This window comes from Alosa pseudoharengus, unplaced genomic scaffold (assembly GCF_046254945.1).
Source record: "Alosa pseudoharengus isolate Yale_2024_CS ecotype anadromous, Long Island Sound unplaced genomic scaffold, YU_APseudo_1.1 YU_APseudo_1.1_scf_8, whole genome shotgun sequence".
Lineage (NCBI taxonomy): Eukaryota > Metazoa > Chordata > Actinopteri > Clupeiformes > Clupeidae > Alosa > Alosa pseudoharengus.
In genome coordinates this window covers 35,790,021-35,808,951 of record NW_027468870.1, presented here as the reverse complement: position 1 = coordinate 35,808,951, position 18,931 = coordinate 35,790,021, and the positions used below count along the sequence as shown (strand labels likewise).

General features: G+C 44.9%; 1 protein-coding gene across 6 annotated transcripts in view; it reads right to left on the bottom strand.

The window, feature by feature from the left end:
* Positions 1 to 18,779, bottom strand: part of mink1 (misshapen-like kinase 1) — a 35,711-nt gene extending 16,932 nt beyond the window's left edge. Inside the window, exons 1-14 of one of the 6 annotated variants that reach the window (XM_076274377.1) lie at positions 18,399 to 18,779; positions 17,530 to 17,624; positions 12,465 to 12,530; positions 11,725 to 11,907; positions 11,534 to 11,644; positions 11,139 to 11,229; positions 10,221 to 10,351; positions 10,047 to 10,101; positions 9,313 to 9,391; positions 5,141 to 5,316; positions 4,698 to 4,767; positions 3,877 to 4,087; positions 1,398 to 1,505; positions 435 to 521 (exon numbers count right to left, since the gene is read on the bottom strand). In XM_076274377.1, coding sequence (XP_076130492.1) covers positions 435 to 521; positions 1,398 to 1,505; positions 3,877 to 4,087; positions 4,698 to 4,767; positions 5,141 to 5,316; positions 9,313 to 9,391; positions 10,047 to 10,101; positions 10,221 to 10,351; positions 11,139 to 11,229; positions 11,534 to 11,644; positions 11,725 to 11,907; positions 12,465 to 12,530; positions 17,530 to 17,586 — 1,425 coding nt within the window. In that variant the 5' untranslated portion in view covers positions 17,587 to 17,624; positions 18,399 to 18,779. Of the gene's footprint in view, positions 1 to 434; positions 522 to 1,397; positions 1,506 to 3,876; positions 4,088 to 4,697; positions 4,768 to 5,140; positions 5,317 to 9,312; positions 9,392 to 10,046; positions 10,102 to 10,220; positions 10,352 to 11,138; positions 11,230 to 11,533; positions 11,645 to 11,724; positions 11,908 to 12,464; positions 12,531 to 17,529 lie in introns of all 6 variants that reach the window. The other 5 variants (XM_076274376.1, XM_076274375.1, XM_076274379.1 and 2 more) reach the window with 5 other exon arrangements.
* Positions 18,780 to 18,931: the final 152 nt, after the last annotated feature.

Genomic DNA, 18,931 nt, shown 5'->3' with positions numbered 1-18,931 from the left:
GTTTGCATGCTGAGGGCAAACGGGTCGGGTCATGGGGGCATGTGAAGACTGGTGTTTATGGGAGTATGTTTCTGAGGTATTTTTGTTTGATCTTTTTTGGGATTGTATGCATAGTAGGCACACACATGCATCTAACGTTTCATATAATAAAAACACAGACACACAGAAAGGGACATGCAGGCGCTTGCCTCTAGCGTGACAACGTGACAATGTTCTCAAGTGTTCCGTAACAGAACACCTCAATAAAGAAAAAACAGAAGCCCTGTTCTGTTTATCACGTTGAGAGGTAAAGACAGCATATGAGTTTATCATATCTGCCACCACACTTAAACTTCCTGAAGCCAGAGGAAGGACAGGGAAGAGGGGGAAAAACAGGGAAGAGGGGGAAAAACGAGATGCAGAGAGCAGGAAGTAGGAAACACAGAGGAGTTTACCATGAGCAAGGCCTGCTCCTGAAGCAACTGCTGCTGGAGTATTTCTAACTGTCGCTGTTCCTCCTCTAACTTATGCCTTATGAACTCCTGAAGAGAGAGAGAGGCAGAGAGAGAGAAAGAGAGAGACAGAAATACAGTGGAAAGTAGCATGAGGGAAGACAGAGAGAGAGAGAGAGAGAGAGAGAGAGAGAGAGACAGTGGAAAGTAGCATGAGGAAAGAAGAAAAAAAGACAGGAAGACAGAGAGAAAGAGAGAGGAGAGTGCAGGAGAGATAGGAACATTGCCAGGTTAAACAGGCTACACTGAGAGGGGGGTATGCTGGTACTTCAATTCCCCCGTCTCCTGGTTGGTTGAGCGAGCCAGATAGTGTGGAATGACTTAATGCAAAGTCTCTTAGCAACACTGACACTGCCATTATTCTCTTGTGCTGCTGCACTTGATAACGGGCCAACACATTTCTTAAATTCCTGCGATGTTTGTATAGTTTCTCCACCACTGAACTGCTGACACGGCGCTTGGGCTGGATGGAGAAAGTTAATGGCGGGCAGGGGTGGGGGGGTGGGTGGTGTTGAATGTCCCTGCCCTGCCTGGGAAGCAGGTGCTGTGGGAGAGGGGGCTCAGTCTAAGGAGCTTTCCTGTAATTCATACTGATTAGTGTGGAATGTTTCTGTCACTCCGAATCCCAGGGACGGGAGAGCAGTGGCAGAGTGCGAAACTCGGGCTCACCCACAGAGCTCTGCAAACAACACTGCCACACTAGCTACCTCTCTCACAAACACACACTTACACTCACGCGCGCATTCACTGCTGCATCGTGAAAACCTGCTTCCATAGCAACCCCCGTCAGACATTCCAGGGCCAGAGAGGTTTCACAGTGGAGCTCGAAGAGGCTGTGCGGAAGGCCACGCCTCTGGCGCGCCCCGATTGGATGGCTGCTACGCAGCGGCAAAGCCGATTGGTTACCTGCTCTCGCTCGGCCATCCTCCGGTCCTCCTCCCTCCGCATGTCATCCAGCCGGCGGTGGGGGCCCTTCTCCTGCTGTCGCACCATCTCTCGCTCTTTTCTCTGTTGCTAAGAGAGAGCGTGTGCATGCACACGAGAGAGGCAAAGAGAGAGAGAGAGAGAATGAGACAGACAGGGAGTGTGTTAGGTGGAGAGGTGGAGAGGAGAGCAGAGGAGAGGAAAGAAGGGGCAGAGAGAGAGAGAGAGAAAACACCGGGATGTGAGTCACTTGTACCTTCTTGGCCGAACAAATACAGTACATGCCCTGCTGCTGCTAAAACCATCTTACATTCTCAAGAGTGGAGAAGAAGCAGAGAGAGGGAGAGAGAGGGAGAGCGAGAGAGAGAGGAAAGAGGAGAGAGCGAGAGAGAGAGGAAAGAGGAGAGAGCGAGAGAGAGAGGAAAGAGGAGAGGAAAGAGGAGAGAGAAAGAGAGAGGAAAGAGGACAGGCATTTGATGGAAATTGTGAGTCACTGGACTGCAACACTGATATTTTTTCCTGCCCCCCTCTTTTAGCAATTCACACAAACATTAATAAGATTTGTATTTGAATTATTCAGCTCTGCATGCCGCTCCACCATTCAAACAGTCCTACATCCCCGCTCTCGCCTTGAGCCTGAACAGTTGCACAAATGTTCCACTGTTTCCCCTGTGGATCCAGGGCCCATCCAGTAGATTCAATCCATATTGCTCAGAGAGGACTCCAGCATGCCAAGCCCTGCTTGCTGCCTGTGAGGGTGTCAATGGTGCGTTTGACCATATTCTTGTGTGGTTCCAACCCCTTTCCCAACATGATCCATTTCTTTAGTGCCGGGTGAACAAGTATGAGCACCGCCTTTGAAAACACGCCACCAAACAGAGCCCCCCCCCCCCCACACACACACACACCACACACACACACATTAGGACAACTATTCTTTGAAAGGCTTTTCTTTTCTCGCTCCTCTGTGTCGCACAATAGCCAGAGATAAATATAACTAGCTAATGATGCTTATTACATTACGGACGTGTGAATCCGCTTTTGTTGTCGCCAATTAATGGCCGACCATCTCCCAGGGAACAGACAAATGCTCTCTCCATCTCCCTCTCCTCCACTCAACCCTACCCTCCTCTTCTTCTTTAATGACATACACAATCAATTATTATCTGGGCGCACCATATATTGACAGCAACAGACTGAAAGAATGGCTGATTTGTCAAGAAAGCCTTTCATCTTATAACGCAGCAACACAACACTGGCAAACTTCATTTGAACAGAAAGCACAGCTCATGGTGAGGAGCTCTGCTGCAAAGCCTCTGTTTACTGGCTGCAGCAGCGGCGGGGACCAAAGTGCTCTGAAGTCCGCATCTGACTGTAGTCTGACTTTTCTTTTAGCTGCGTCATCAACCTCAAGACTCGTCCTCGCCTTGTTTACTTACATCGGAGCTCTTATTAAGTGGAATACTACGCAATCAAAAGCGTGCAGAAATCAATGCATAGGGCCACGCAAGCAAGCAAAGTACCTACACAACAGCACTCTCCAGCATGGGAGTATATAGATATGCGACAGCGGCAGGTATTTTTAAACACGGTGGGCGGAAAGCGACTGCACAAGGGTAGTGTCAGTCATTTATATCAATCACAAGTAGTCATGTTAAGTGGTTGTGTCGGTTCGCCACTTATTTAGGATAACCATGCTTGTGGCTTTTTACAGTGTATATTTGTAGGTGCTGTTTGTAGCAAGTTTGGAAAATAAAAATATGCATCTCATTTGTATCTTGCTTGAGAGTTGTTCCAGATCAATTCAACACAAAAATTGATAAGAAAAATATGCATTTTGGCAAATTTATGCATTTTTCTAATTGTCGATTGTTTCAATCAAAAGAAGGTCAATGGTGGATAGGACAGTAATTCCAATGTGATATTAGAGAACTATGCATGATATCATCCCAGTGTGCAAATGTCCAGCAAAAGAGGAGAGGAATATTTTAAAAAGTGGTACACATAATACTGCCATTGTGTCTATCCATAATTAAAAAGGCATATCTCAGCAATTAAATAAGATATCTGGCTGAAGTTTTGACATAAGACATTGGGGACTGCTTGAAAATGAGTAAAAATCTGATACAATGTTGTCAGGCTGTTTGATCTAATATGTAATGACCAGTACATTGAGGTCATTGTAAGTCTTTTTGGACAGAAACATCTGCTAAGAACCACAAACATAAACATTAAAATAACTATGAGAAATGAGAAATTATTTTTAATTGATATGAAGAGCTACGTGACTTAGTCAGTGACTGGCACAGAGGTGGACATGATGAATAAGGTCACCCTATTGAGGGCAACAGTGTCCATGGGACTAACACTGCTTGGCTACCACTGCTGCTGTTGCTGATGTTGTTGTGATGGTTTCCATGGCAGCAACAGCGGAGATGGCAGTGTTAGAGGGGCACCCTACCTCCTCCAGGCGGCGTCTCTGCTCCTTCTGCTCCTCGATGCGTTTCTGGCGGTCGTGCAGCAGCTGGCGCTTGTGCTCCTCGGGGTCGCGGCGCTGTGCGGCCAGCTGGGCCTGCTGCCGCTTCAGGGCCTCCGAGCGCTCCTTGTTCTCCTGCTGCAGACGCAGGAAGTCCCGCCGCAACGTCGACTCGCCCGGGACGTTCAGGATGGAGCTGAGAGAAACACACGCACCGCAGACAAGGGGGTGGGGGTGGATGAGAGGAGGGGGAGGGAGATGTTAATGAATGATACACGATACATAGAGAAATTCATAAAGAAGAAAGAAAACAATATAAGCATAATAAATAAATAATAAATAAATAATGAGTCGGCGCAAGAATCAAAGAGGAAAAAATGAAGAGAGCGAATGGAGATGGGAGTTAAAGTTCAAGATAATGATGCAAAAGAGAGAAGAGAAGAGATCAAAAGGGCCAAAACAAAAACAGAGACAGAGAGAGAGAAAGCGCAGATAGGCATCGTGAGAAACAGCTGTAGGTGAAACGCAACAAGCCCAGAGATGTTGGGGCAGGTGTGTCCCAGCAGGTCCCATGCCCACGGGGGGGCGGCCCGACCTGTAGGGGCAGCAGCAGTGCCAGTCACACGTCACACGACACCACTCTCTTCTCATTAGCTCACTGCTACAGAGCTGCGTCTTAGACCCAGCTGCGGACATTACGCATGGTGAGAAGGGAGAGACCTCGGAAAAGAGTGTGATTAAGAGCAAGTGACCCTTCGGCGAGGCTCTGCGGGAGGTGAGCTGGAGCCTGTGTCAGTTCTGATTACCTGGACTCTCGGTCGTCCCCACGGTTCTCATCGTCGTCATCACTGCCACTGTACTCATACTCAGTCTCCTCTGTGGGATGGGGTGAGAGAGAGAGAGAGAGAGAGGTAAAGATAGAGAAACAGAAAAAAAAATAGAGTAAAGGAGTCCATAAATACCTGTTATGAACTAAAATAATGCATTTAACTATTAACATATTAATACCAAAAATTCATATAGACGGTCATCATTGATTGACTGTACATAGATACGGTTACAGTTGATGATCACCAGTTGCATAACAAGCATATCAAGTTCAACGACCCCACCCACGCACACACAAACACAACCACCTACATAGCCACTCCCTAGCCAAAGGGAAAAAAGACACCGCTTGGGCGTCGCATCTATATCTAAACTGCAGCGGCTCGGAGCTGCTCATAGCGGCATGGCCACTGGGACTCACCTTTCTCGCCGCGCTTCTTGCGGGTGCGGTCGATGTGGTCCTTGAGCTGGATGCGCACCTGCCTCTCAGTGGGCTGGTCCCGGATGAAGGAGTGCTTGAGCAGCTGCTCGGTGGAGGGCCGGCTGGGGTACGTCTTGACCAGGCAACCCTCGATGAAGTCAATGAACTTCTTGGACCTGGACACACAGGACAGGGTGGAGAGGAGAGCAGAGCAGGAAAGAGAGAGACAATAAGATGAGGAACCGCACAGTAGTCCAATGTGTCCAATGTTGAGTCTCTGGACATAACCATAAAAGGTCAAGCCATGTAATGAACCATGCATCTGAACTGCATTTGTGTGCACATATTTGAGTGCTCATGCAATCTTAACGATTGCTTTCAGTTGTGTTATTCATTCTTTCTCAATTATTATTTTAATATATTATTATTATATATTTTCAGGCCCTTTGGGATTTTAAGGTGTTTTGTGATCTCTAATTTGACCACAGAAAGCAGCAAATGCTCGTGTCTGGTCAATATTTTAGACCTTTTATATCATTATTATTATTTATACATTCCCCTTTCTATTTATTATTATTATTTTTATTTGATTTTTTTTTTATTATTATTATTATTATTATTTGCCTTTTGTATCTTTTATTGTTCTTGTTTTGTTGTTTTAATTATTGTTGTTGTTTTGTAACTCAGGGCATTGCTGTAAAAGAGCTTGATGCTCAGTCAATTTCTCCCTGAATAAAAAACGGTTGATGATGATGATGATGATGATGATGAATCTCCACAGGACTCGCATGGACCCCAATCAGCTATGGTCAGGAGGTCAGTAGCAGTCCCTCTCTGCCGCTGGCCCATGTCTGGTGACCGCTGGTATGTGTTTATGTTGTTTACACCCGTGACAAGCTGGTCTGAGTTGCACTCATGACCCTGACATGTCACGCCCTCCCTCCCTCCCCAGATCATGACTGAGACTCATCCACAGCCTGGATAATGGATTTACGCCGAAGGAGCTGTCAAGTCAACAAACATACGCATCTCAGCTCAGCTTTAGTCTTGAATGCATTTCGGTGAAGCCTTTCTGAATGCAGGGTCTCTTATAAACTTCAGTAAACAAAGCTTGAAACATTTAAAGCTTGGTTAAGCTTTAGGCATGAATGCATTGACTGCATGTCTGAGTGAATGCTGCCGTGTCTCTTAACTGCTGTAAACAAAGCCTGAAATATGCAGAGAGCTCGGGGATATTAGACTGGCTTCACGTGAGAGTCCTGACTCTAACAAGGGAACACCAAGGGGCGAGAACAGTAGTCATCAGGCATGGTTTTGGGCAAACCTGATGTAACTCCTAATTGGGACAACTAGGGTTGCAAAGGGGCGGAAAATTTCTGGTAAATTTCCGGAAACTTACTGGAAACTTTCCATGGGAAATATTCCAAGTTCGAAACTTTCATGGAATTAAAGGAAATTATGGGAATTAATGGGAATTTATGGGAATTAACTGGGGATTTTTGGTAATTCCTACTTTTTCATATACAAACATTAACATTGTTTCATAATAACCAATATGATTTGTTTGTTCATATTTTCGCTTAGCTTAGCATACAAAGCTAACTACCATTCTAGCGGGAATCCAATTCTCTGCCTATGGTTTATTAGCGTGCTAAGCTAGTAACACTGAAACCACTGAACTGGCCAAGATACACCACGCCACTCAACAACAAAATCCGATTGGTTGGAACATTAACTGACTCAGTTTGTTCAGTTAGAATCCCAGAAAATGGTAAAACAAGTTTTTACACAACATACCACCCCAACCAAACCTTATAGATTATGTAAGTTATATAGATAGATAGATAGATAGATACTTTATTGATCCCCAGGGGAAATTCAAGTATATAATATATAAATTGTCAAGCTTAATCAGACAGATTAATCATCCCATTACAGTTTAATTACAGTTTAATTACAGTGCAAAATGACGTACACCAATTTCAATGAGGACAAAAGTGACGACAAGCCCATAACTGGGCAACTCTGTTCGCAAACTTCTCCCAGTTTCACACCAGTTATTCCCACATGAGATGACGTTTTCACTGGGAATTTACATCCCCATGCACATGAACGCACCATAGGTTTCCTTTACGTCTAGTAGCCTATGCTGTATAGTATATATACTCTTTAATCCCGTGAGGGAAATTTGGTCTCTGCATTTATCCCAATCCGTGAATTAGTGAAACACACACAGCACACAGTGTACACACAGTGAGGTGAAGCGCACACTAATCCCGGCACAGTGAGCTGCCTGCATCAACAGCGGCACTCGGGGAGCAGTGAGGGGTTAGGTGCCTTGCTCAAGGGCACTTCAGCCATGCCTACTGGTCGGGGTTCGAACCAGCAACCCTTCGGTTACAGGTCCGAAGTGCTAACCAGTAGGCCACGGCTGCCCCACCCCTTCTTTTCTTTTTTTTTTTTTTTTTTTAAGTAATTGTGTGATTGCTGTGTGCATGGGATTGACGTATGTGCAGGGTAGAAATTTGACTGAAATTGCATTAAATCAGGTTGTTTTAACTAGTATTATGCTGCAAGATGGGGTTTTGTCCACTACATTTAAGTTCCCTGTTATAGACTAACTTGCCTTATTAAAAATTCCCAGTTTATTCCCATTTATTCCCATTAATTCCCATGGAAAGTTTCCAACTTTGAAAATGTTGCAACCCTAGGGACAACCCTGTTGTTTTTCTGTGTAATGTAATGTATTCTGGCCACTGTGTCGTGTTGGTGTGTTTATGTGTTGATGTTCTGGGGTTGTGTTAATGCTCTCTTCACCCAGAGTCTGACTAATAGCTGCAAAGCAAAGCATGGCTAATGGCCACACACAACTAATGGCTTCAGTGCCAGCTGCAGTGGGCACTCCTCTCCTCGCCTCTGCCCTGCCCTAGCAGAGCAGCGCAGAGCAGCACACACACACACACATCGACACAGAGAGAGAGAGAGAAAGAGAGAGAGAGAGAGAGAGAGAGAGAGAGAGAGAGAGAGAGAGTGTGTGTGTGAGTGAGCAATCCGTGCCAGGCGGGCCACACGTGAAAAAGAACACTGCGTCCGTTCAGTGTTCAGACCTCTCTCTTGCTCTCTCTCTCTCTCTCTCTCTCTCTCTCTCTCTCTCTCTCTCTCTCTCTCTCTCTCTCTCTCTCCTGTGGAATGCACAGTTGTTGCGGGCGTTGGGTGGCGACCAGAGCAGAGAGGGGACGCCTGGCTGCTGACTCCACTAAAATAGCTCCCTCTATATCTCTCCCTGTCCCACTCTCCCTTTCTGAATACAAACACTAGCCAGGCTGCTACTGCTGCAGCTCACAGAGCCATTTGACAAAGTAAACACCGAGAGACCATGCAAAAAAAATAAAGAAATAAGGTGTGTGGATAAAGGACAGAAAGGGGCACAAAGAAAGAGAGAGGCCAAAAAAAAGTGAGTCGAAGACGTGCAAAAATATACCGTGCCTGACCACAAAGCCAGGACCCTGCCATTATGTAATGCAAAACTAAAATAAGCTGGCTGGTTGGGGCGAGAGAGAGAGAGAGAGAGAGATAGAGGGAGAGAAAGAGAGAGAGAGAGAGAGAGAGAGAGAGGAAGAGGAAGAAAGACCCAGCTGCTCCCTCCTGCATCAGCCCTCAGTCCCCCTCTGATGTTCTCCAGGGATGCGGAGAGCCAGAGTGGGGCCCTGGGCCCTGCGCGCGCACACACACGCCTGTGGGGAAAGGACTGCGGCGACAGCTCTCCTCTGGATCGCCCCGCAACTGCCACCGAGGCAGGAGTACTCTGTGCCAGGACTGCAAAAACCCTGTAATCAGCCCATCCCCAAATACAGAGCAGGGAGACTCAGAATGGGGGGAGGAGGGGAGGAGAGAGGGGGAGGAGAGGAGGAGGGAAAGAGGGGTAAGGAGGGCAAAGGGAGGAAATGGGGAATCAAAAGAGATGGGAAGGAAAGGGTAGCAGGGTGGGGAAAAGAGAGAGAGGAAGAGAAAGTGAGAGAGAGAGGAAGGAGGAGGAGAGACACTGGGCGAAAAAAATAGCTCTGTGCCCAAAATAAAAGTGCATGTATTCAAGGAGGAGCGGAACTGAGGGGGAAGAGAGACAGAAAGAGAGAGAGAGAGAGAGAGAGAGTGAGAGTGAGAGAAGTGCTCACCATTTCTTTGACTTGAGTTTGGGTGGAGGGTTCCTGGGGATGAGGAAGAGGGCCCGCATAGGATGCATGTCACACAACGCTGTCACACAGGAAGTGTTACCACACAGCAACAGAGACAGAAACAGTCAGTCAGTCATATGATACTTATGAAGTTATATTTGAATCTAATATTACCATCACACATAGTATTTGGCTGGTAATCTAATATCAGATGTCCTACTGCTACTTATACATTATATTTGCCATTTTTGCCTATTATATCATTTAAATTATTGCTATGAATTTTTAAGAATGCTAATTAAAGTAACACTTTAATCAAGTAAACCACTAATTAAGTAAAGACCACCACATACATAAATATTGAACACAGAGCTGAATGAATGAAGTGCTGTATTGTTTGGAATCCAATTTATGAAGTTAAGCTTCTAAAGGCCATTGAGACAATGATCTACCACAGCAATGTTGTCTGATGCCAAAGGAAAACCTCTGAACCACAGATCAATAGCCATCACAATTTATCTTAGGCCAAGCCCTTCTAGTGACCTATTGCCATATAAAGCACCAACAACAACACATAACACTGTTTATATCAACGAGCAGCCAAATGCTAAGCTAAAGGAATCGAACACTCTAAGGTAAGACCATCTTAAGAAATCAATATAAGTGTGTGTGTGTGTGTGTGTGTGTGTGTGTGTGTGTGTGTGTTTTTTCACGTTTGTATGTGCTGAACTTACGAGGTGCCCCTTCTGCCATTTCTATGGCTGTGATCCCGAGAGACCAGATATCACTCTGCCGGAAGAAGACAAAGCTCGTCAACACATATGCACACACCGCTGCACACAAACAAACAGGTGCAGGACTGAAATGGTCCGTCTACATTCAGATCTCATGCCAACGTGCACACTTACCCTGTAGTCATATGTGGAGTCGGGGTTCTCGTCACAGGCGATGACCTCGGGAGCCATCCAATAGGGAGTGCCGATGAAGGTGTTTCTCCTGCCCACGGTTCGGTCCAGCTGAGCGCTCACCCCAAAGTCCACTGGGAATCATAAGCACACACCAGGGGTGAGGAGCTGGGCAGAGGGGATGTGTGCTTTTGATCTCACTCACACACAAACAAACAAAATCATGGCCTAAATTAAATGTAAGGTCATCCAACTTTTGATGATCCAGTGGAGAGCCATAGAGTTACAAAATCCTCTAAATGAGGGGGGAAGGAATATCTTTGTACAATCACCCTTTCGACAAACCTTGTCCTAATTGTGAATATGCTAAAACCATCCCAAATTTTTCTTTTTTTTAAAAACACTCCCTCCCTCCCTCCCTCTCACACACTCACACACTCACACACTCACACACTCACACACACACACACACACACACACACACACACACACACACACACACAACACACACAACACACACACACACTGTGTGGACAGCCCTGTGGTGAAATATGCTGACAACCATGTCAAGACTTGATTAGCATATGAGATTGCCTGGAGGATATTCATTACTGTGTTATAATTGTTAAATGGTGTATGTTAAAATGAGAATCTTGAGCAAAACAGGAACTAGGCTGAAAGAAACCCCAAAACTCCAGGCCACATTTGCAATGGTCACGCTATGGGGCCTTTTACAGCCCTTTGTTTTTTATCTGGCCCAGTCACACAGGGACAATGGCTTTCTTATTGTGTACACATTAGCTGAACACGTCTAGAGAACACACACACACACAAACCGCACTGATGCGAGCAAAGATTAACAATGTCGCACAGTGAGAGCGGTTTCACTTTCGCAATGACCACAACGCAAATGCAACCTACCAAGTTTCACCTCGGCGTTCTCCGTGAGCAGAACATTCTGACCCTTGATATCTCTGTGGATGACCTTATGGGCGTGGAGGTGAGACAGGCCCTGTGTGCATACAGACAGGCAATGGCAAAACTTTAAAAAAAACACTTTCTATCAGTCATGCCAGAATGAGTCAGACCTCGGTGGAATATTAGAGTGGATTTAAATCTTCCTTGAATAAAACATCTTGGTTTGACTCTCAGGCACCATGTGTGTATGTGTGTGTGTGTGTAGTGTAGTGTGTGTGTGAGAGAGAAAGAGAGGAGGAGAGAAAGAGATAGAGAGAGAGAGAGTGTGTGTGTGTGAGTGTGTGAGTGAGTGAGTGAGAGAGAGAGAGAGAGAGAGAGAGAGAGAGAGAAGAACTCACCCGCAGGATCTCTCTGCAGATGTAGGCTATCCAGTCTTCCTTCAGTGAGTTGCCTTTAGTGTTCTTCACCAAGTCTGTCACCGACCCTGCCCCACAGAACTCCATCACCAGCTACAGAGGAAAAAAGGAATTTGACACACACACACACACGCACCTTTCTGTTATAATTACTAACTAGGGTGAACACATACCCAGAGCTGGTCATCATGTCCCGGCGGACTCTTTTTGACGAAGGCCCCGTAGTAGGTGGCGATGTTGCGGTGGTGGCTGTACTTCTTCAGCATGTTGATCTCCGCCTTGATCTCCTCTTCCTCCTCCTCCGTCACATCCATCACCTTGATGGCAGCCAGCTGTCCTGTCTTCACATGCCGCCCCTGAGAGAGGGAGGGAGACAGACAGACAGACGGGAAGGAGAGAGAGAGAGAGAGAGAGAGAGAGAGAGGACTGAAGGATCACCAATTCATCTTATGCTCGTCCATAACACACACACACTCAGTTTTTTAAGCACAGCAGATGTTGCCACTAAAAATAGCTAGGAAAAGTCAAATAACTCCCAACCCTATTCCATAGTCTCCCTGATACTTTACAATGGGCCCCTGAAAATTGACCCTACTTCAACACCAACACCTCTCTCTATCCGTCTCTCTCTCTCTCTCTCTCTCCACCTGTCATCTATACACATTTATCCATCAGTGTGAGACTCTCCAGCTTCCATTGCCCCCATGCCTGCCACTGCTTCACACTAATCCCTGAGTAAGCCCAGACTTATCACACACACTGAAAGCCTCACAACATTAGCTACTCAGGTCTCCTGGGCAGGAGCTGCCATCTCCCACTCAAGCCTTCTCCCTTCACTGCACTTCCAGCCTTAGCCTCCCCTTGCACTATCTAGGCCTACAGTATATCCATCCATCTTTCGCTTTTCACTCACCTTGTACACCTGTCCGTAGGTGCCGTTGCCAACGACCTCCACCAGCTCGAAGATCCCTGCTGGGTCCTGGATGAATGACAAGCATGACAGTGAGATGATGAAACGGAGGTGCAGAGTAAAGTTGAGCACAACGAGTACCGCAGTCTGGTCTGTCCAAAAATGCACCATGGTGCACAGGCACTAGACCTGTGACAGAAATCTTAAAAAATACACACACTCAGCTCACATTTAATTCAATTCTCTAAACCCTTCTCCATTTTTCATACCCCCAAGTTCCATATACATATTTTATTTAATGTGCTGTCAGACAGGAGAAAATGTCTGTTGACGACTGAGGCTAAATTTCATCTGCTTCCCTGCATGGGAAATCCATGGGCAGCCATCTACTGTGGGTGCAAAGTGATTGCGATGGAGACATAGGTGGGATGTGAGGCAGTTGCCTGTCTTTGTAACGATCAGCAGCCCTTGTAAGGCCTTTATTAAAAAAGCCAATTAAGCCCTCCCAACAGGCTGAGACCAAACATAACAGAGATTAAGTAAGAACACATTTCAATGAGTCGATGAAACACATGGCAAACATACAGACATGTTATGGAAGAGAGAAAAGGAAGGAGTGAGAGAGCAAGTGAGAGAGAAACAGAAAGAGAGAGAGAGAGAGAGAGAGAAAGATAAAGAGAGAGAAAGAGAAGGAGTGAGAGAGAGAGAGAGAAGGAGAGAAGGAGAGAGAAAGCTCCACTCTCACACTGTGATTCAATATGGCCTGTGTGTGAAGGTGTGGGCGTAAAGGGCTAACGCTGTGGACTGGAGCTCAATCGTAGAGCGTGACTATTTCTCTCTCATCTGCCTCCAGAAATATGTCTCTCCCTCTCTCTCCCTCTCTTTCTATGTTACCCTCATCTCTTTTCCTCCATCTCTGTGATGGTAAAATATACTTAGCTCATTCCTTACATACAGAATTACCTAAGAGTGTAGCCAGACGGAACCAAGGAGAACAAGGGGGCATGTTCTGCTTGATGTGACAACAACAGAATGCAGAACGACAAGGAACAGATTCTTGAGGAGACATGACCACTAGCGTCAGGGTCTCCTCCCCTGTATCAAGCCTCCTTAAAATAAAACCTTTCCATGTCTACCGTCAGTCAGTTCAGTTCAGTTCAGTCAGAAATATCAGGCAGTGGCGAAGACAAATGACCCCTATTGAGAGTGGAGTCAAGCACCCGCTCAAAGTGGGGACATACGGCATGTTACACAAATACTGAGGTAAAGAGGTTGGGATGGAGGCTCCAGTGGCACCCCAGAATAAAAATAGCCAAACAGGGAGAGAAGTGGATGTGATAGCGGGTGTCAGAGAGGTGATGGGTTGAGCAGACCCAGTAGGAAGCATCAGGCTTGGGATGCACTGAGAGCGATAGAAAGATAGAGAGAGATAGATAGAGTGATAGAGAGAGGGAGTGATAGAGAGCAGAGATAGAGAGATAGATAGATAAAGCGATAGATTGAGCGATAGAGAGAGAGAGAGCGATAGAGAGAGAGATAGATAGATAGATAGAGCGATAGATAGAGCGATAGAGAGATAGATAGATAGAGCGATAGAAAGATAGATAGATAGAGAGAGCTGGCAAAGAGGATGCTAACAAAATGATCTCCTGGGTGAAGAACAGGGAGACATGGCAGAGTCGCCCACATTGTGTACAGAGAGTGGGAAGAGGAGGAAGAGACATGAAGGGAGGGATGGAAGAATGGCAGAGAGTCTGGGGAGTGGTGACGTCAACAAACTCTTATGTTGTTAGAAAAGAAAAGGAAAAAAATAACTCGAGGGGGGAAAAACATCAAATACACACAGCACTCACTAGAGTACACGGGAACAGTGCATCGACTTGAGAAAAGAACAGTAAATGACTCATTTCCATCCAGCCAATGAAATATGTTGCATCATATAATCAGTGGTGCTAAGATGGGGCATGTTGTATAGCAAGAGCGGCGGAAGCCTATACATTCTCTGTTAGAAGAGTAAGCGCATAAGAATGAACCATTAAAGATTCAAAGCATCTTCAACAATACAACAAAAACATTATAATTGGCACATTATAATTGTTCCAGCCTTTTTAACTAGTCCCTGAACACGGCTTCCCCAAAACTACTAGCCTCCTGAATCGGTCAAGCAGGATTAGTTCTTGGTTTGGTCTTGGCTGTGACCTTTCCACCAATCCTGCTTTGTTATTTAAACTTGATTCAAGGAGCATACCGGGTATGTAGAACCCATTTGCTGTAACAGTAGCTAATGCCCAGTGATGTCTCACCTTTCTTCAACAAACCAAACAGCAAACCTGTTGACTAGAACTCAATTTCAAGGGCAGTTGATGAGACACAACCTACAGACTTTCAAAACCAGATACAAGAAACCCAATTTCAGGGTAGTTCACCTTCAGAATGTGTTATTGCAGTCTTGCAGATGGGAGTACATGTTCTTCTCTGGTGGTAAAACTGTGATTGTGTAGTGTAGTACTGTGTAATACCTGTTATACTGTAGTAACTACAAACCCTATGACTGGATATAACCACCATCAGTACTGTGAGGGCTATATTTACTTTGTAAGGGCTGTATTTAAATGCTTTGCTTAAGCCTGAAATTAAAACAAGTGTTTTATTAAGGGTCTATCTGACTTGCATTAGGCTATTCTATGATTTCAGTTAGAAGTTGCACTCTGAAACTGTATTTGCTCTAGGGTTTTTATGTACTTTGCAGGTTTACTGACAATGCTTTTGACATGTTCTATTTTGTTCTATTTTTCTGGTCTGTTTTGGGCACAAGGAGATGTCTGGCTGCTTCTGTTTGTGCTAGCAGGCCAAGTACAGATGAAGTACAGCAGACATGTTATGGTTATGGTTATGGTTATGGATTTAGCAGACGCCTTTGTCCAAAGCAAAGTTGTTCATGTTCAGTACATGATGTAGAAAACGTAAACAACCAATAGGCCACAATCAACCAGCGTACCAACACAGCAACTACACCCTGTAATAACCCAGGATGCCCTGGTCATATGCCACTGAAAGCCATTCCATTATAAATAAAGAACAAGGAGTGAATACGGTATATCTAGGATATATATCTAGGATGGTAAACAGTGTGAAAATGGATAGTTTTTATTGGACATTATGTATGACAAAAGTAAAGTGTGACCGCGTGGCTTAACTTGTTGCAACAGTTGAACAAATTATATAAAGTAGACTAAGTAACATCAAAGTATGAGAGAGTTTGGGATAGCACTGTGTAATGAGGCAACTAGTGACAAACTGTGTGTATACCCTTCACACGGAAATCTTTGCAACCGGGAAAATCACCCTTAATGTGATGACACACAATGCAACTTTTTCACCAAAATTACCAGGCAATGTTACTGACCATTGTTGTTAGGGAATTTTCCTAATGAAAGGAGAAAAAAATCCCTAGAAAACTTAACTCTTCAGCAGGCAACTTGTCGTAATCACCCAATCAGAACATTACAAATCTGTCCTGTTACTGCCCAGAAAAATTGCTCAACAACTTGCCCCATGGATCGTCGCCTTTAGAGTAGTGTAAAATATATGTAATCAGTCTGTTTAAACTTGATCATGACTCACTATCTGAACATTTTCCACTTGTGAGGCCAAGTCTACACACCACCCCAAATTAGTCTGTTACTATAATTTCACTGCACCATGCACACTTTTAAACTGTTATGTTAAGAAGTAGGCTACAGGCCTAATTACTTATCATTAATGCTTAAGAATTCCTTTGGCCTACATGAGCCACACGACAGGTTTAAACATAAAACTATATTTGTTAGCACCGGCAAACTGCTTAACTTGGTTGGCATGAAGTGTTCTAGTGTTTGGATTCCTCCAAAGTTCTTGGGGGCAAATTTTATTCAAGCTGGGAATTTGCATCATTTTTCTTCAGTTACAGAGGATGAAACAACTGCAAAACAATGCATTTTAAAATGTAGGCCATGTTACAAGGAAGGCTGCAATTGTGGGCTTGTTTGTCGACCTATGACTAGACCATCAAAGGAAAATATCTAAGAGCTCTTCCAGCTGATTTTACAATGACCAACCTGCACTAGTCCATGCTGTGGGTCTGTGTGTATCTAGGCATTACTGTGTGGTAGAAGAGTGGGTTGCTATATAGGACAGCTATCAAACAATGAACTCAAGTGAATCATCCTCTCTAAGCACATTCTCTCTCGCTCTCCTTCCATCTCTGACGGGCGAATGGAACTGCGCAGCCGAGAAACAGCGCGAGGTCTGTAACTCGCTGTACCAGAGCACCATCAGGGATGAATAGGGGTGTGGAACGCGGCCTCTCTTCGAACAGAGTGGACCAACATGACCACTAACCCACGACTTGCAAACGCATGATATTAAATCCTTGTTGGAAGAGGTGGAGGGTGACCTAGAAGCGTAATCGGTTTCATTCACCTCCTGCCCTTCGCCGCTAAAATCCAACAGGTTTTCAAGCTTGACACAAAGCAAGTAACACTAGAAGGACTTCAGTGGAGCAACGTCCAGCAAACTGGGCCAAACTAGTAATGGGAGTTTTGTTTTGTTTTGATTGTGCACCCTGTCTTTAATAATAACATTATGCAACAACCTATGTGAGACGACTAAAAAAAAATCTGCAGCCTAAATGACAGAATTCTACCATGCAGTGTTCAACTAGTAGTAATGATACACCCGACAGATGCAAATGTGGCAGTGGACTGCTGCCTAACCAGCTCAATGCAACCAGTTTCATACGGAATTGACAGGTGAACAGGCCCAGGAAATGCTCGCTCTATGGCGAGTTTAGTGGTGCATAACTAAATTGGAGGCTATAGCCGTAAAATTAATGAAATTGCAGCTGGTGATACTGCATTTAAGAGATGTATAAAGGCAACCAACGAGAAAACGAGAGAAGCCAGTCTCTACGAAAAATATTTCGTCTTAACAACTATGGGAAATGACCGTATGCAGTCTCCAGGCGTACATGGTAGTAAAAAGCACTAGTGAAGTTTGATACTGGTAAAAAGGATAATATAACACTTACCCGCAGGGCAGCGAGGTCGATGTCATCAAGACTTCGTGTGGGTGCGTTTTCTGTCATTGTGGCCCAGAATTCTGACACAAGTCACCGTTCGCTAGCTAAGAAATCCAAGGAGTGTCACAAAATATCAACAGGATGCCCGTTATGGTTTTTTTTTTTTTTTACAATGAAACGAATTGGTACTTCTGCGTTGAAACTTATGACATCAGATAAACACAACTAGTCTGGACTCAACTGTGAAACTAGCTGCCTAGCCACGAATGGAATGGAACATTGAATAACGTTACTGTAAACTGAGAAGAAATGTTCTGCCTGAAAAAAAACTAGGCTGCAAACGTTCTGCCAATATGCAAGTCTGGATTGATATCTAATTAACAGCGTGTCATCATCCACAGTCATCGGATTGAGCAGATATTTTGATCCGATATGTTAGCTCTACAGCTGGTAGCTATACGTTAATCTTCAAGATTGCACTGCAACATTATATTAGCTTGAAGTACCACTCCAATAGAGTGGAAACGGAGATCCGATATTATCTGGTATGGTGCACCCCTTATCTGCGTTCATTTTAACAACAGTGCGTAGGCAAAATGCCTCGCTGAGCTACCAGAGCCAAACGGAACGGAAACGGCCACCTTTTACTCAAGCGCAGCCTTTAAGATAGTAGCTAATATTTGTCGCGTTGCAAAAAGTTGTGGCTAAGTAACCAACCCGCTAACTGACTGACTAGCCAAGCTAATAAACAAGAGTGCCTATGGCGAATATCCGCATCAACCTCGACAGGCTGCCATAACATTAGCGTTTCCAAGCTAGTACCCACGCATACATACGTCTAACAGATCTCCAGCGTTATGTTTTGGTAGTTCGCTTACTGTCATCTACGAATTTGCTTTTCTTTGGAGGCAATTACAAGTCTTTTTTGTAGACGCAAGTTATATTCCACGCCCAGCCATGTAGAATACCTGCGTCGAATATTCCCTCTTCACAAACTTTCATTCCGTTTGCAATCAGTGTCGCCTTAGGTTGTGCTCACTGCCTTCATTGATTCGTCGAAGCGAATGGGGAGAAGGAAAGAAAACAAAAAAAAGAATACAAGCTATCGTCGCTGCCTGGGCCCTGTTTAATGCTTGCTACGAAGCATTCGAGGAAACAAATTCTCCAAAATTAAAATGTGAACGACAAATACAAAAACATATGCGCTTTCAATCCATAGCTAGTACATCCGAGACGACGCGACAACTGGCCAACTTATTTCTGTTTTGGTACGATCCTGTTTTTCTCTGTAAGGTCGGGTTATGACGTCCCTCCTCTGTAAGTATATAACACTCTTCTCATTTTTTTCTACCCCCTCACTTCCAGTTCTACTCTTCCTGGACTGTAGAGTGTGTTCTACGGTACTGCAACA